The following is a 19453-nucleotide window of genomic DNA, read 5'->3' on the forward strand; positions in this document are numbered from 1 at the left end:
TGGTCTTTTACTGTGTTTGGTTTCGGATCATAAATAAACGTTGCACGGAGATATTAAGAGATTTTAATATCCTACCATATTAAGTTATGCAAAAATATTAAGCAACATAATCAATCTGAAATCTCACAGTAGTTTTATCCATATTTATTTCTAAACAATCCCCAATGAATAAAATTAAATTTCTGCGCAGATATAAACATAGCTAAGTCATCAAGATTTTCAAGAATCAAGAATTGCTAAATATTGGGTAAAATGATGCTTTTTGTAATAGGAAAATATATCATAAATTAAAATATATATTTAAATTAAATACATTAATTGAAAAGTGACTGCATTTTGTAAGGCATAACATAAGAATATCAGAAAACATATGGCCTAATTATATTAAGATGTTCAACCTGTAATTAAGGACCATAGGTAGTCTGCAATGATCCAAGAGGGAGAGGGGGGAGATAATATAATACAGAAAGCAATACGATCTGTAGACTGTAATATATTTATGCTAAATTCTTGCTTTTTTTCTTAAGCTCGTTAAAAATGGTTTCTTGTAAGTAAAATTTGTAATGAATCCATTTAATGCTTAATACTAATGACTATTATCCTTGTGAACTAATTCTGCAGTGTTTTGAGGTACTGAATTCTCCCAGGACAAAAAAAAATAAGTTCAGCATATTGTATCTATGAAGAGTGAAAATATCTGCATACTTTCCCTCCATGCATGGCAACCACTGAAACTAAAAACATAATAGTCCCAATTTGTGTTCTTTTAACTAAGCAAATATCATCAACCAACCTAGCAAGCTTTCTTCACTTGGAACAAAGTTTAAGAGGGCAATAATCAAGAAGTTAAGCAACCTATGATTTGTTCATGTCTACCAATATTGGGAGAAATAAGCAGAGAGACAGTAGTCCTCAGGTCAAGGCAGGCATCATTCTAACACCACTGCTCAGCTTCATGAGCTTTGAGTGAATAATAAAAGTCCATTAAGTTGTAATAAGAATGGGAAGAAAAAGCTACAGTTTGACCTTCTTTAGGTATAAGAATATGGAAGCATAAGGCACTTATCATCCATACAGGAAATGGGCAATTAACTGTTTAGTTTGGCTTTATACTTGTTTGCAACAAAGCTAATTATCAAACCAAACTATGTATGAAAGACTTCAAATGATTCCCAAACAGGAGCTTGATTTAGGCAAGTAAAAATTATTTTTAAAGTCTATAAATTATTGCCAAGTCCTGTCTGGGGAGACTACCATTGTGCTAGAAGATGCATCTATCATGTTAGAATTGTAGCATTCTCCGGTGCACTGCTTGGAGTGTCCAATCAAGGGTTAAATTCTGTCCCACTGCCCAAGGACTGGATTGAAAATCTTTGGCCACGCCCTCTGGCTTCTTCCATCCTGTTTTTCAATTCAGTCCAAAGCCCATCGGATGTATTTACAGCCTGAGCTGAAAGAATTTCAAATACTATTTTCCTTAGCATAGCTCTATTGTTTTAACATCCTTTTTAGTTAGTTAGCCTTCCTTGCTTTGCCATCTCGTTTGCCTTGCTCAGAAAAGCCAGATTCGCTCCGGACGGAGCGGCGTGCTTCTTAGTCTCCCAGGAGGTCCGTCATCTCCACAGTGCTGCCGCCCAGCTGATCTTCACTGGTGGGACTGTCCGAAGCTTTGGCGGTCCGTCTGGCATTCGGGAGGCACATCTAGCGACTCCAGCGGCCGCACGGCAAAGAGATCGAACAGGAGCGGCCATCCATCTGCCGAAGCCATGCCACATGTCTCTCGCTGGCCGCAGCCATCTTGGAGGTGCTTTTTTTCCAGCCGAATTGCCACTCATTGCTGCCAGAGCTCCAGGACCCAGTGGATCCACTTCTCCTTCCTGCAGCAAGCTTCGGGCAGTGCTTGGGCGTTTGGAGGCCTTGGCAGCTGCCATCCTCCACGGGCCTTTCCCCCTACCAGTAGCAAGTTCCACCTGCGATCCCAACAGTCCTGCCCCTCTTCCTGACTACAGCGCCTCAGCCTGAGTGAGTGCATGGGAGGAATTCACCATCTGCCTCCAGGCCTACAATTTCCTCAGACTCGGCTGTCGGTATCTTGGGCAGCATGGATATGGATTCCATTGCCAAAGCTCCTGAGCAACGGCCCTCCACCGGGGTGGATAGGCCCTATAGCAGAAGGGCAGGCAGGGAGGCCAGGGAAGCTACAAGGGGGATTGGCAGACGCCCTTACTCCAGGAAGTAGGTCAGGATAAGGTGGATGCCAGGCACCAAAAAGCCCTAGAGAAGCAATTTGAGAGGGTGCAAAGGCAAATCATCACAGTGGCTCAGGTCCATCGTGCGGACCCACCTGAGTCCCCGGGGAGCCAGGGCCTTTCCCAACCAGCCCCTTCACCATCCTCCTGAAGGGGAGAACCACAGGAGTTCTCCTCAGATCAATCATATGGAGGGTCCAGGTCCCCTTCCCCTTCTATTGATGTGGGTGCAGATCTGTTTGACTGTGGGGTAGTGGAAGAAGAGAATTCTCCCCCTCCCCCTGCGCCCTGTAGGCCGGCCTCACGTTCTACTTCCAGGGCAGGGAACCGCCCAGTGGAAGACCTGGGACCATCTTTCTCAGCCGAAATGAGGGAGGTGATTGCTTCCGCAATATCCCAGGGCAATATCCCAGGGCACTGCCCAGAGCCTCAAGGAACGTGCTGGAAAATCAGGCCAGGTGCACAAGAGCAAGTCTAAGACTCCCAGCCTTCCTCGCCTCCCCACTCCGCGGTTAGTGCTGAATCAGTCTCGGTGGGGGAGGATCTGGCTGAACCAGATCTGTCTGAGGATGAGGGTTTGGTAACTGATAAGCCAGCCTTTACTAGGTTGTTCAAGCCTTCATTATTTAAGTCTATATTACACAAGGCAAAAATCATTACTCACCAAGAGGCGACTCCCACCATTACTCAGGAGTCTACCGACCCTGCTGACCCCAGTGGGGGGTTGTTTGACGAGACCATTCAAGCTCAAGACCTGATGCCTGCGCCCAAGTTATTCAAGGATGTTGTGCAACATCAGTGGGTGCATCCAGGGACCTGGGCGACCCCGGGGGGTAATGATAAGCAGCTTTATGCCATAGAGTCTGGCATGGAAGATCTTCTCAAATTACCGGAGGTCGATGCTCTGGTGGCAGCCCTGACCTCTAATTCCATCCTTCCCCCAGATCTCTTGGAAGGGCTCAAGGCGGAAGATAAGAGAACGGAAAGGGCTTGTCATAAGACCCACCAGGCTGCGGCATGGGGCCGTTAGGGCTTCCACCTTGGCCTCTTTCTTTAGCAGGGCTCTATTGCCTGGTTGCATCAACTGCTCACCCATATTCCCTAGGGTGATACCAGGCAATGGTTCCTCCTTCCATCGCAGAGAGCCAATGCCAGCAACTCCAGGGCCCGCGTTCACCCATCACCGAAAGTACTACGCTCCCTCAGGTGGTGGCAAACGCCAGCACTGATGAAGGGCTCGTTGTTCTGAGAACCCGAGCGCGTGATCCTCACGTCAGATGCCAGCATCTTCGGGTGGGGCGCTCACCTCTGCAACAAGGTAGTGCAGGGCAGGTGGTCCGCCAACGAGCTCGCCCACAACATCAACTGGCTGGAGTTGAGGGTGGTCCGCCTTGCTCTGCGCAAGTTCCAGTCAGACCTGCAGGGGCGCCATGTGTTTGTCCGGACAGACAATGTGGCGGTGAAGGCGCACATCAATTGCCAATGCGGCACCAGATCCAGCGCATTGATGGCGGAGGCGAAGGCGCTCAGACGGTGGGCAGAGTGTCATGTAAGTTCCATAAGAGCGGAACACATATCGAGGATAAACAACGTTCGGGCAGATTGGTTAGGCAGGGCCACTCTGGATCAGTCGGAGTGGCGCCTCCATCCGAACCCACTCAACTGTCAACTGTCTCAGATTCGGCACCCCACTAATCGACTTTTTTGCCACCCCAGAGAACACCCAACTGCCCCGCTTTTTCACCAGGTACAGCTCGCCCCAGGCGGAAGGGGTAGATGCACTCAACTGCCCTTGGCCCATGGGCCTGCTTTACGCTTTCCCGCCATTGCCTCTACTTCCTCGAGTCATCAGGAAGATTTTGCTGGAACAAGCGGAAGTGCTGCTGGTGGCCCCTTACTGTCCACGGAGATCTTGGTTTGCCAACCTCACCAACCTCTCAGTCAGCCAGCCTTGGAGAATTTCTCAGGAATTGGTCTCCCTCATCCAGGGGGTCATACAACACCCAGAGCCCCAGTGGCTCAATCTGACCGCCTGGCACTTGAGGGGGATCTCCTAGCTCAAGCCAAATTCTCGAGGCAGGTCATTCATACCATCCAGGCGGCCTGGCATCCTTCCACCACCAGGATCTACGGAGCCACATAGTCTGCGTTCTCCACCTGATGCAGCTCACATCACCTAGAGCCACTTTCTGTGTCTCTCCCTCAAGTACTGGACTTCCTCCAAGAGGGATTCGATAAAGGACTAGTTCCAAACACCTTACGACGCCAAGTCGCTGCACTGGCCACTGTAATATCTGTAGACTCTTCCCAATTGCTCAGCCGTAACCCCAGCGTACTGGCCTTCCTTAAGGGCGCATTGAACCTGCGGCCGCAAGTGATCCATCGATACCCATCCTGGGACCTTGCTGTTGTTCTCAGGGCTCTCTCAGAACCACCCTTTGAACCTCTCTGATCTTCTTCCATCAGGCACCTTTCCTTCAAGACGGCCTTCCTCGTCGCCATTACATTGGCGAGGAGGGTGTCAGAACTGGCAGCCCTGTCAGTCAGGGAGGATTTGTGCCTCATCGATAGAGACAGGGTCATTCTCCAGCTGGACCCGCCGTTTAGCCCGAAGATCAATTCCTACTTTCACAGGGCCCAGGAGCTCATTCTCCCAAACTTTTGCCTGAGACCCACGCATCCTAGAGAACATCATTGGCATATCCTCGACGTGCAGAGAGCATTAAAGTGGTACATCAAGCGTACATCCACCTTCCGACGCTCGGAGGTCTTATTTGTATCGTTTCAACTGGCGGCCATGGGCCGGAAAGTTTCATCTTCCACCATCAGCCATTGGCTTAAAGCTTGTATTTCCCTGGCCTACGAGCACCAGGGTAGGTCTGCACCTCCCAGACTGACAGCGCACTCAACCTAAAGTGCAGCGACTACTGCAGCCTGGGCTACCCAGCCTCGATTGAGGAGATATGCAAAGCCGCGACTTGGGCGACGCCATCCTTATTTGTTAGGCACTACAAGCTGGACAAACATGCCTCTGCAGATGCTGTCTTCGGAAGACGTGTCTTGCAGAGTGTGGTTTCTGCCGAATCTTGACATGGATTGTGGACCTCATTGGAGGCACCCGCCCTAGTGACATTTTGCTTGGGCATGTCCCTTGCTTGGACACTCCAAGCAGTGCACCAGAGAATGACCATTGGCTTACCTGGAGGGTCGTTCTCGGTGCACTGCAGGAGTGTCCAACCCCACCCTGGGGTATTATTTCCAGGATGTCCTGCTTTTCCATGTGAGGATCCTTTGCCAGGTGGACATTCGTCTCAGATGGACCATGCCTTCATTGAAAATCTGAGGATGGAAGGAGCCAGAGGGCGTGGCCAAAGATTTTCAATCCAGTCCTTGGGCAGTGGAACAGAATTTAACCCTTGCTTGGACACTCCTGCAGTGCACCAACAACGACCCTTCAGGTAAGCCAATGGTCAATCTGTGAAAAGAAATAATTACAGGATATATTTTAAATGTAAATGACTATACCCATGTTTTTCATTAAGAAAAAAATATGAAAATATGCTATTCTGCAGATTCACTCTGTATACCACAATTAGCCAAAATTGTTTTGAGAGTCCATTCTGAGTTCCAAATGTCATTATAATTGTTCATAATTCAAATTATGCAGCATTGTATCAATGAACTTGATTCAGATTTAAGTATAAGCGAAGACACTAACTATTCTATATTCTAGAACTTTTATTTGACAGGCAATCTAAACAGGTATGTGTTTGTTTACAAAAAAGCAACCTGAAAAACAATTTATAGAATTTAGTGAGATATGTTTTAATAGTTTAAAGAGAAAACCATATGCCAAAGATATAGAAAGATTTTTCCATAAAAGTGATCATGCAAGTAGATTCACGTGCTGTATAACTTGGGTTTTCAAGCTAAATAACAATGGACTGACACACAACAAACAATATACTAAACCATTAAATATTATTTACAAATCACATTGGTTGGGATCACAAGACTCTAAATCAAAACCAAGTTATATATCAGCTTAGTGCAATGTATGATTCAACCAACATCTTGCTTAAATGGGTTTTGCCAATTCCTGATAACAAATTAAAGGGATTCCTGTGACTCCATACATGGATTATGAGGTGACTACTGCAATATAGTTTAATAAAGAAATTTATCTAGTACTCACAACACAATAAAAATGTCATAGTTTAAATTCAAGATAAAAATATTTTTAAACATTCTAAGATGCACTGATCATTTTAGTGTTATGGGGTTTTGAATGTCAGTTATAACTTTACAATAACAATAGTTAAACCTTTCAACCAATAAATATATATCAGACCCCAAAGCAAACCACAGCTTACCACGGTTCATTAATCCCCCCTCTTTTTTCTGATCAGAACTCCAAAAAACTTTGCTTTGCCTGCACTCTTTTTTTGCAAATGTCTTTCCTTTGCAAGTATCAACTAATGTAGCCTGTGATGGACTGGTTGGCTGAAGCCACTTGACAATTTGGATAAGGACAGACTTGTTCTTCCCTCCATTCCCTTTGTTTACAAAACAAAACCATTGCATGTCCATGGGGAATGAAAATAAAGTAGGAGCAGCAAAGTCTTCAGATACTCATGCAATCTACGTGGATTTCCCAGTGGACTAGTGATTGCTTAACCTCAAATTACTATTACTCCTGATTTAGTTGACACACCCAAATAATCAACATACAATAAGGTTATACACTATGGTTAAGAAAAAGTAAGTAAATCACAATCTAATCTGAGCGTGAGGTTCATATACCATAATAAGGCTAACTAAAAGCATTGTCTAGCTTATAGTGTGACCTTTGATTACAGGATACAATTCAGATACCACATCCTAGTCATTCAAAAGGACCCTGCAGTTATACCATTTTGCCATGTACCTGTGAACACAATCTGCGGTTCTAGTATTACAACATGTGGCCAGCTTCTAATTTCCAAACCAGGCTTGAAATACAGGGCATTACATTAAAAAATGTAAAGTCAAAAATTATCTGTTTTCCTGCAACTTAAATCAATTATTTTATATTCTGCACTCCAGGGCAAGAGAAACAGTCTTGTCTTTCTTTTATATAACATTATTTCAAAGATTTAGGAGTGCTATCACATTCTGCTCAGTCATTGTTTCTCAAATTAAAACTTGCTCAGTTCCAATCTCTCTTCATAACACTTGTCATTTAGTCTTATAATTATCCTAGCTGCCCCTCTTCTGCATCTATTCCAGCCTGAGTCATTAAAATATGATGCCCAAAACAAAAATGATTAAATATGTAATATGCAAATCTAACTGTAATACAATATAGAGGAACAATTACTTCTTCTAATTTAGAAGTTTGTTTTTTGATCCAAAGTCAAATTGTTTTGATCTTTTTTGCAGTCACCTCACACTGCTGGCTTATATTTATATTGCAATCAACTATGATTTCAATAGTATTTCTCTCATATCATTACTAAAACAGGTTACTTTCTCTTTTGTACTTGCACATTTGCTTTGTTTCTTAAGTAAAGAATTATGCATGTGTCTCTTTTTAATTTCATTATGTTACTTTCAGCTTTTTCTATAAGCTATCACAATAATTTTAAATTGTATTAGTTACAGAAATGAGTGGCAAGTACAAACAGAATAAGTGCAACATATTCTATATGGAAATGTCCTTGAAAACCATGCAGAAATAACACCTGGTCCAGTATAAAGAAGTGCAAATAATTTTGGGTGCCCCATGTCTGCCCATGTTGCACTGCTGCTGCACAAGCTGCAGTTGTTTTTCAGTTTCTTTCTGGGTGCAATTCAAGGTACTAATTATCACTTTTAAAATTTGTGGGATCATTTCTTCCCTGAGGTTACCTGCCATTCTACCAGATCAGGTAGTATGGTCCCTGGTCCTTTTTCTTATATCCTTATACAATATTGTTGTTTTATAATATTGTAAGCCAGTGATGGCTAACCTTTTTGTTGTTTTTGCCTGCACCATACCCATAATGTAATGTAAGAGCTATCCCCCCATGCATACGCCCCCCGCCTCTGAGTATGCGCCCCCCCCTTGTACATTTTTGGCTTCCAGGTTGGTGCAGGAGGCCTTCCAGGCCCAAAATGCGGTTCAAGGAGCCCCCACTCGCACTGCATTTTGGGGGTTCGCGTGGCACCCCCATGCCTTGTTTTGGGCCTGGGAGGCCTACTGCACCAACCTGGAAGCCAAAACGGGAGCCGGAGTGACATGCGAACCCCCAAAATGCAATGCGAGCACCCCGCTGCGCCTGCAGACCACCCTTGTACATGCGCGCCCATGTCCCCCGCATGCACCCCGCCCCCTGCAACTGCACGGCAGAGACCTTAAGACCAGCTGGTCAGAGATGAAAGGAGCTGACGTCGCGACGGTACAACGTGCAACCTCAGAGCTCCGAGATAACAGTTGATACTTTTGCCGCTGGGCGGTCCATTTGGACCTAAACTGTCCCGAAGAGACAGTGACAGGGATGCACGAAAGTTCTTTGTAACCAATTGACATACTTTCTACAATTTGTAATGGAATATGATTTTATGTTTATTCAAAAATAAAATTTAAAAGGACCAGCTGGTCGGCAGGAGGCACACACACATGCGCAATGGAACTGGACTGGGGCAACGGCTGGCGGCCCACAGAGAGAGCTCTGCGTGCCACCTGTAGCATGCATGCCATAGGTTCACTATCACCGTTGTACAGTGAAATGGACAGCATATAAATTTAATAAATAATAAATGTTACCATCTAGCAAAAACTAGACACAATGTGCCTGCTTGGTAATGTTCCCTGCCCTTTGGAACACCATTCTCTTTGAGATCTGGGCCTTCTGATAAACCCTCAAGGCCTGTTTTTTCTTACAAGTACTAGGATACTCTATGGCTGAAGTGCAGAAAAATCATTTATAGATATTGTGATATTGTGTTGTTGCATTAGGAGTTTTAGGCTAGTTCTATGCTTTTATTATTGTTTGTAAATTGACCAAGATTATGCTGCATAATAGCAGTTATATAAATTTTAATACATTTTAAAATCACAATCCATAACATAAAATATCAAATAAATGTGCAACCCGTTTTCATCAAAAATAAATAAATAACATTCAGCCTTCTCATGGTACTATGGGTATCACTGAACCAGAAGATTCACAACAATAAAAACAATATGGCTGTCTTAGATAAATACAGATATATGATAAAAGAAATACTGTCCCTTACTAATGAGCATTAAGAGAAATGTTCTAGTGGTAAGAGATAATAAATACTGGCACACTCTGCCTAAAACAATGAAAACCGCATGTATGTACACAGCAATTATGCCAAAATGACATGTATGTGGATATGTCATCATGTAAAACCAACTCATGTACTTATATCCTGATTTCTAAATTGTCATTTACGTTTTTGTATGTTCACCTCCATACAAATGACCATAGAAAATAATTCCGCCCTGCAGAAGACTTTCAAAAAAGGGGATGGATAAACCAATAGAGAAGGTTCAATTGATTCCTGCTCAGGACTAGGTGAGCCATAAAGACAAGTTAAATGGATGCATTCTATAATTTTGTAGTATAAGATACAGCAGTTCTTATGACAACTTATAGGTTATAAATACCTGCTGATACTGTTGGCCAAGCATAATACATAGCCTCAACTGACCACATTCCTTTAAAAACAGTAGCACTAATTTTTGAGTAATCAGCATGGGATTAATATATAAGTATAAGTATAATCTTTATTGTCATTGTACTTAAATGCAATGAAATTGGTTGTATATATATTAAGAGATTGTCCGTCAGAATCCCAATTCTGACATTCAGTGAGAAAGTGGCCCATTTTGGACAGCATGATTTCCTTTTCTTCACAATCAAGAAATTAGTGTGGAAATAAAGCTCTCTGAAAGGAAAATCATTCAGATACATACCTTCAACTAACGCCCTCACAAAACATATCTAAATCATACAAAAATGCATGATTTTGAGGTACTTTAAAGGTGAGGACAAGAAGCAGTTTACCACTCATTTACCACTTCCCATTATACCTCTAAATGCTTCCCACAAGAAAACTTCCTTCAAAAATCAGATAAAAAAAATACCAGGATTAAAAAAACTATCATTGAAAGACATCCAGTGACATGCCAACAGAGTTGCAGGCCCTAGTCAAAAATGTACTGCATTCATAAAATTGTATGCTTTGTATTTTCAACACAATTATGTCACTTTTTAAAATACTACCTCTTTCTCAAAGTCTGGTATTTTACAATACTCTAAATCTTTACTTCTGCAGTTAGTGAAATATTTCATATTTGTTAAGTATCCCAATGACCTTCTTAGCAAATTGCATCTTCCAATCAAATATTTAATGATTTTTAGAAATCCTGAAGTAAAAGCTAGGCTTTATATGTATGTTCATTTTTGTTGAACATAGTCCTCGAATTACGACCACAAACAAAATGTATGTTGCTGAGCAAGAAAGTTATATGAGTTTTGCCTCATTTTGTGACATTTCTTGCCACAGTTGTTAAGTGAATCACTGCAATTAAATTAGTAACAAAGTTATTAAGTGAATCTGGCTTTCCCATTGCTTTTGCTTGTCAGAATGTTGCAAAAGGTGACCATATGATCCGTGACACTCCAACTCTCATAAATGTGAGTCAGTTGCCAAGCATCTGAATTTTGATCACGTGACCATGGGGATGCTGCAATGGTTGCGTGAAAAATGGTCATGTCACTTTTTAGCACTGTTGTAATCTCAAATGGTCACTACACGAATAGTTGTAAGTTGAGGACTGCCTGTATGTTTGTTTTATATTCATTACTTCAAATGCTTGAAGAGTGAATGCAGAGAGTTTAGAGGGTTATTGTCAGAGAACAACGAGAAAGAATTACAGTTTAAAAGCATGCTGCCCAACTTTAAAAATGACCCAGTAAAGGCAGGCAATTATTTTAGTTCAATGGCCACTTCCTCTGGAAGTGATCTATTGAGGATAGCATGTCAACAGTGGGTGAGGCCGAAGCAAGCAGTGGGCAGGGCCTAAGATAAAAGTTGGGGTTATCTATTTCTAAACCTCCTTTCTGTTTCTCATGTCCATTTGTTTCTTTTAAATATTTTATTCTGATTTTCTCTGTATCCCCCACCCACCCCACCAATCTGCAAGTTAGGACAAGATGCTCTTTTTATTGCCAAAGCATGAAATGACTGTTTGTAGAGAACTTTTGAATTTAGGCCAACATTATTACCGTACACTTACACCTATCCATGCAACCTGTTTTATGTTAATGAGTTTTATTATACATTGGTTATTGACCACAGTTAAAAAAAAACAATTTTTATTTCTTCTTCTAGTACAAGGCCTTTGTTAAATTAATCTGAGACCTCCATATGGTCTTAGTTCTGTTGATTGTTCACCCTGCTCTACAGTGTCACTTTTCTTTCCATAACGTTTATTATTTAAATGAAAGATGCAAGGGGAACTCATAGGTTTATAACAAGCACTAAAGGTCAGATGAGGGTGGATTAAAGTTCTCATGTGACATGGAAATTATCTTTGTATCTCTAAAGTAATATTTCTAGCTCCCAATGCCAGAGATAAACTTTAATGCCAGTAAATTGTCTTCTGAAAGAGTTACTGAAGCAATTAACTATCCATGATGGCCTTGCAAGTTGAATTAACAAAATGAGAAAACCAACATCTCAGCACAGTAGATAAATATTAGGTACAGCAAGTACTGCAAATAGGAAATGCAGCCAGAAAATGGGTAAGGTCTATTTATGTATTTCAAACAATATAAACAAGTAGTTAGACAGGTTTATTGATCTAAAAATAAAGACTGACCCAATATTAAAGATTACTATACATATTAATGGAGTTAACCAGTTATCCAACTGTGTGTTAGCAGCAGCTTAATAAACCTGGTTCAAACTGATACCTGATATTGTATAACTTTAGCTTTGCAAAGTTTAATTTTCCCAAAGAAACCAGAAAGAACCAAATGTCATACCATTCATGATATAAACCAAACAATTTCAGGTATTTTCTATACCACCTTCATTTCAAACAGCGCTTAGCATTTTCAGCTTCCTATCTAGGAACGTGTGCAAAAATGACATAATTCATACACGTCTAAATGGGGGAACAAGATAGATACTTCCACCATGTATGGCCAGGATTCTAATTATTTTCAGGTCAGACCTTTTAAGATGCTATTGACAAAAAAAATTCTTTATCATGTAAATGTATTTTGAACTGGAAATATCTACGGTAGTTTCTCAAAAACAATGTAATATTTCTCATATTTAAAGTTTATGTACTTCTCAGGAACTGCTTATTTTAGAAACACACATATACAACACAACACAAACAAAAGGCAAAAAAGGCACTGAATTCACTGGAGTAAGCACTGTGGTCAGAGAGCCATCAAAATCCAAAAATCATGAATATGCAGTATTCATTCTTCCAGTATACCATATGTTGTTGAATCAAAGTTCCTTTATATCCCCTGCTCACCAACATTTTAAGTAAAATTAATCATTTCATAAAGCAGTATAATTGCTACATCTTGTGGCAACACAGTTTAATGCAAGAAAGAAGGGGGGGAATGGACAAACAATAAAAAAGACTTGTTTGCACATAACCTTCATACAGATATTCCCTGCAAACACCCACAACACCCTGCTCTCTCACTGTCGTTCTGCTAAGAGAGGGTGGGGGAAGGAAAAGAGGGAGGGAAGAAAGGGGAAAAAATCGTCTAAGATGCAATGGAGAAAAGGGGGAAAGTTGCAGTTATTCTGCGCCCCGGATTTTAAACCCATCTCCCTTCACTTCTGCGAGAAACCTACGGCTGAAAAAAGTCTCTTCCCTGTATCAATAAGTGCGTCGATCTTTGTCTCTTTTCCACCATCCTGCACCTCCATGATGCCAGAACGATTCGGCCCTTTTTTTCCCCCATTTAAGCAACAGCCACGTTCATCACCATTATCACCATCAGCGGAGGAAAAGGGGGGGGGGGGAAGAGCCGCCTTTTTTTTTTAATTTGCAACAAGAAATAATTAACTACGGGGGAGGGGGGGTTTAAAGAAATTTGCAAAATTATTTCCCTTTTGTTAAAAAAAAATAAAGAAATCAGTTTAAAAACAAAGAGGAGGAAGGTTAGCCATCGAAGAGGCTTATTTGTCAAGGAACTGTTGGGAGGCATTAAAATCTACCTTCTTCCTAACAAGCACTGAAAAGTGAGAGGGGGGGGAGGAATTAAGTCGACCCCGAGGGGTGGGAGTCTGGAATAAATGGCTACATTAGGGCTGGAGTTTTCCCGAGGAGGCTGCCTTGGAGGGAGGAAGGGGGGGGAGCAGAGTCTAGACCTTCCACCCTCTGATGCAGAAGGAAGACATTTCTCGCCTCTTCTCGCTGCCCTCATCGCGCACTCGGCCTCGACAAGCCAGGCGCTGGCCCTCAGGCGGCGGCGGCGCCTGCCGAGGTTGCTGATGCTATTGACACCGCCGTGCCCCTCCCTCCCTAAGGGCCCATTCCCCACATCAGCCAGTCAGTCATCTTCCTCCTCCTCGCCTCCCCTTCCCCGCCGCGGAAGCGGAGCGCTTCCTCGCCTTCCCTCCCGTCTATTTACCTTCCTTGAGCGGCGTGTTGTTATGGAGCAGGGAGGCCGCCGCTGAGGCCGCCACGGCCGCCGCTGCTGCTGCCGCCGCTGCCGCCGCCGCCGCCGCGGAGCAGCCCTGCAGGCTCGGTGGGGACGTGGAGAGCCGGGACCAAGATGGCGGCCCCTCCAAACTTCCACTGCTACTTTGGACACTCATCAAGCTACTTTCTTGGAGCCCGGCGGCAGCCGCCGGGGGCAGCAGCACTTGGGGAAGAGGCGGCGCGGCGGCGGAGACGCGACCAGCAATCCGGCCGCCACTGCCACCGCCGCCGCCGCGGTCATGGCCGGGAGTGGGACGGAGGAAGCGGGAAGCGGGGATCCCCGGGCGCGGGAACACGGCGGCGGGGCTGCGGGGGAGGCCGCCGCGCGTTCGGGCAGGAGCTCCCGTGTCGCCCGACAGGCGGCCGAGGAAAGGCGGCGTCGGCGGCTCAGGCCGGAGCAACCTGCCCACACCTCTGCAGTGCGTCGCCTCGGAGCAGCCTCCGATGTAGAAGACGGAGGAGAATCCTCTCTCCACCTAACCTTCTCCCCTGCTAGGGAGCGGGAGGCAGGGAGGGGTCATGCGCAGAGACGACCGCGGGCTGGCAAATGGTGAGGGAACGGCGACGCCGGCGTGCCGCTCTCGCTGCTGCTGCTGCTGCTGCTGCTGTGCATCTCGGCGGTAGCGCTGGCGGCCCCTCCAGCTCGCCTGGGAGAAGGACGGCGCACGCAGTCGGCTGGGGCACCTGCTCCTCCCCCCTGCTCCTCCATACAGCAGGCCGTCGCGCCGCCCTGCGACGCGCCCTCTTTGGCCTGGTGGAGAGCGGCTCGGCGGCTGAGACGGTCCCGCAGTGCCTGGCCTGGCTCGCCTCCCACCCGGCGTGCGTCGCACTCTTTCCGTTCAGCCGCCGCAGGCGAAGCCGCTTCCTTGCTTGGATCCACCGGAGGAGTCGGTCGCCGTGTTGCCCGCGCGGCTCTCCCTGCGGGCAACTTTGGCAACGAGTTTTCCATAAAATGTGGCCGCCGCCCCCCTCACTCCCCCACCAGGGTGTTCAAAGTTGCTGTCCACATGGAGGAGAAAGTGCGTTCCAAGAAGGGATGGGGGGGACAAATCATTTTTTTTTAAATAAACACAAAAGCAGCGATGGGGAATCTGCCTTTCCAGAGATTGAATTGCTTTGCTGTTGGGTGGGACTTGATGTCCAGCAATTTCTGGAGGGCCCCACATTAAAAAAAAAAAGGGATTGTACGAATTAAAAGTAGATCGATCCATGAGTGGAGTGGCTATGTTCAGGAGCAGTATACCGTTGAATGCCATATGCTATGATCAATAAAAGCAGGCTGCCATTTCCTCTTTTTTCTGACCACCTAAAAATCTGTATGACAACTGCTAGGAACAGCATGCTTAATTAGATTTTGGGGCCTAGTTGGACAACAATTAGGATCATCTTGACACATCTTAACACACTGCCACCAACTATCTCAATAGTTATTTAGATGTATAGATATTATTCAGCCAACCTTTCACCTGATAATTTAGAAATCACTGCCGGATGACTGAACAATCTGGCTGATTTTGATAGGGCAAATATGATTCTCAATCGCATTGTTCTGCAATAATTAACTTGGAACAACAGGCACTTTTGCACTTTCATAATTCAGATTTTTACTAATTTCTGTGCCTATGTTGAAATGGGAAGATTTATTTATGTGCAAAAATTGACATTTTTCCTGTACCTCTTAAAACCACCGAATTCAACAGAAAATGGAACAAAAGGAGCTGAGAGTATTTCAGGGGGATTCTTTTGATAGAATCATAAAAAATAATTACATGCTCATAAGATTTTGCTGAGTGACTTAAAAATAGTAATTAATATCCCTGGTAAACATTACATTGCATTACATAAGTAAGAAATATTAGGGACCACTATGCAAAATATTCTTTCTCTAAAGCTCTCTTGCTCTGTCAAGCTTCAAGTGGCAGAAGGAGAAGTAATGTAACATGGGTGCCTTCTGGTCCCAAACCATATACAGGCAGTCCTTAACTTACAACCACAATTGAGCCCAAAATTTATGTTGCTAACTGACAAATTTGTTAAGTGAGTTTTGCTCTATTTTACGACTTTCCTTGCCACATTTTGTTAAGTGAATCACTGCAGTTATTAAATTATAAAACTGTTGTTAATTGAACCAGGGGTTTCCCATTGATTTTGCTTGTCAGAAGGTCACAAAAAGTTATCAAATGACCTTGGGATACAGCAATGGTCATAAATGTGAACCAGTTGTCAAGCATCTGAATGTAAATCTCATGACCATGGGGATGCTGCAAAGTGTAAACAATGGTCATAAGTTACTTTTTTCAGTGCCATTGCAACTTGAACAGTCACTAAATGAACTGTTGTAAGTCGAGGACTACCTGTAGTTCAAAGATGTTTGAACTGTATTCCCCAAGATATTTTTTCACAGAGCCTGCCGGCTAGGGCAAGTTCAATTATCATACCTCATTTGGATGTTTAAATATGAGATGAGATTCCATCCAAAGTTACGTGGTGGACTTACGTTCACAAATCTTCAAAATATAATTCCTCTCATTCCCTGTGCAGTCTCGATGTGCACTCCAAATAAGCTCCCAAGAGTCGCCTGAACGATATGTGTGTCTTCAGGGAAGAGAAGGAAAAAATAATAATTGCTCTACCAGTGAAATCCATTATGCTGTTAGAAAGAGAGTTAAATTGGATTTAAAAGCAGACCACTAGGTCACACAGATAGTTGGTTTATTTATGAGCCATGAAACTAGGGCTACCTGATTTGGGATACAAAAATCTGAATGGCTATTTTCTTCGCCATCATCTAACTGTCATCCAGGTTTTTGCAGCCCAGATTAGTAGCAATCCAATCCCATTAACATTGCCACATTTTAGATCAACTGCAGTTTTTGAACAGTCTTGATATGATAATATATAGCAATAAAAGAGCTGCTGGTTCAATTCTACAGAGGAATTATTTAGTCTGTCATCTGCACCTCTATAACTGTCTGGTTTAGCTCTGTAACCAAACAAGACAGATACAGACTTCAACTGATAATTAGAACTGCAGAAAAAACCATTGCTTCCAACCTGCCTTCCATTGAGGACTGTACATTGCACGAATGAAAAAAGGGCTGGGAAAATATCTACAGACCCTCACATCCTGGATATAAATTGTTTCAACGTCTACCCTCAAAACGACGCTATAGGGCACTGCACACCAGAACAACTAGACACAAGGACAGTTTTTTCCTGTATGCCATCACTCTGCTAAACAACTAATTCCCACAACAAACTATTTACTAAGACTGTATTACTATTATTCTCATCCTTCCTATTATCTATCTCCTCCCACTTATGACTATAACTACGTTGCTTGTATTTTTACAATTTATATTGTTTGTTTCCTATTATGATTTGATTGCTTATTAGTAACATGACTATCACTAAAAGTTGTATCTTATGGTTCTTGATGAATGTATTTTTTCTTTTTTCCTTTTATGTGCACTGAGAGCATATGCCCCAAAGACAAATTTCTTGTGTATCTCATCACATTTGGCCAATAAAGAATTCTATTCTGTTCTGTTCTATTCTATTCTATTATATAATCTAGTCTAAATACTACTAGTGTAGAGATGAGTAAAGTAAGAGAAGTCTCAACTGATGTACAAGCTACTGATGTTTTTTAAATATCCAAAGCAAAGCTTTGCCACTTATCACCTAGATAATAACAGCTGTTAAAACAAATTATAGGGCACGCAGTCTGTAAAATTACCTTGATTGTAAACCTGTAGATTCTACAACATGTTTGCGATTTGTTGTCCACAATTTGCTTTTTGATCCTGTTACATATATTAATTTTCAGATAGATTTGCCTTCTTTTTGTACAATCAGCATGAATCCGTGCCCATGCTCCCATACAAGTAGCCCAGTCTCCCATGTTGAGATAGAAATATCCACTTTTCCAGATACTTGGATGACCTACTAAATGAATCCATTCTAAGGACTTCCACAACTTGCTAAACTGCTAACTCCTATTGATTTCCAATATCATCCTGTCTGCTATATTTAGAGCCTTCTATAAGGCCTATAACAAGGTCTTCCATTAAATCCTTATTGACAACATGGTAAAATGTGGTCAAAACAAAATTAGTTTTAGGTGGCTTTGGCTCAACCTGCCAAAAGTTCTCAGATCAAATAGATTCTGTCCTTTTCATAAATGACAGGTGTGGGTATAGAGGTGATGTTTATTAAATGTGCAGATTAAGCAAAGCTGGACGGAAATGGTTACTTGGGAAACTATTGACAAGTTGAAGAATTCACTAATAGAATACATTCATTTGTCATAACAGGTTAAAAAACCCTGTCATGCTATGTCTAGGAATAAATAAATTTAATATGCAGAAAACTAGCATTTCTCATTGCCCAGAAGATATTTTCATGGAAATATTCATGGAAAATATTTTCTTTAGTTCTGGATGCAACTTTAGGATTTGGATATATTCCTGAATATTAAAATGGGTCAAAGCCATGATCTTTAATACATCATTTGTACGACACTATTTTCTTGTGATATTGTTTGCTTTAAAATTTGCTCCAGAAGTTTTTTTTATAGAAAAGTACAATATAGGATGAAGTTCCAGCTGTGAGAATAAATATATTCTGGTAGAAGCTAAAGTAAAGAAGAATATGATCAGATGTTATGACAAACTCTAGAGAGTTTGAGCAGACATTGAAATTTAAAAAGCAGTAATGTACATTCAGAATGAAAAAGACTCACCTACTTGGAGGAAATAATACTTGGAAAATGGGATGCAAATTGATCTAGTGAGAATAAGAGTAATCTGGAACACATCACTCCCAGCAAGTGGATATATTGAAATCCTGCCAAAGCACATAATAACTTTAGAATTCTCATTTAAAGAAAGAAAAGAACAAAAAACTAAATAAGAGGATGGATGCAAGGCTTTTGCAAAGCTAAAAAAGTTGTTTGAAACAACTGCCACTCTTAGGCAATTTGATAGCAATAGCAGATAGATCAAATTGTCCTTTGTCCTTTAAAAATAGTTTTCGAATAACATTCGTGTATAAATGATTATTGGAAGTTTGTAACATGCATAGAAATGTCACAAAGATGGAAACATGGACAACTGATTTCATCCTCAGCCTATGGATGGGAAAAGCGATACATTTGTGTAGTCACCTTTTTATATATTCAAGTTTGAAAATGGCCAGAGAAGCCTTTGGTAACTATGGTAAGAAAATGCCTACCTAGCATTTGTCTCAGATTTCACATAAATGTGTTCTCGGTTATAGTAGCTGAATTTTAATCCTGGTAAAGTTTGATAATTGTGGAACTTTGCCCAGTGAAGTTGATCAAATTAATTGATTGTTACATATAATGTCCATGACTAAACTACTCCGTCATATTTCAAGTAGGTTTAAATTTGTTTAGAGTCACCACTCTAGCTAGCCAGTGTATTGTCTTTATGTTCTGTTTTATTAT

General features: G+C 42.4%; 1 protein-coding gene across 3 annotated transcripts in view; it reads right to left on the minus strand.

The window, feature by feature from the left end:
* Positions 1–18796, minus strand: part of TLK1 (tousled like kinase 1) — an 86045-nt gene extending 67249 nt beyond the window's left edge. Inside the window, exons 1-2 of one of the 3 annotated variants that reach the window (XM_081971030.1) lie at positions 18728–18796; positions 16481–16578 (exon numbers count right to left, since the gene is read on the minus strand). Coding sequence is in view for 1 of the 3 variants with exons in the window: in XM_081971028.1 (XP_081827154.1) it covers positions 13913–14099 (187 nt within the window). In the remaining 2 variants the exon portion in view is untranslated. Of the gene's footprint in view, positions 1–13130; positions 13283–13912; positions 14545–16480; positions 16579–18727 lie in introns of those variants that run through there. The other 2 variants (XM_081971028.1, XM_081971029.1) reach the window with 2 other exon arrangements.
* Positions 18797–19453: the final 657 nt, after the last annotated feature.

Source organism: Natrix helvetica (assembly GCF_964273705.1).
Source record: "Natrix helvetica genome assembly, chromosome: 1".
NCBI lineage: Eukaryota > Metazoa > Chordata > Lepidosauria > Squamata > Natricidae > Natrix > Natrix helvetica.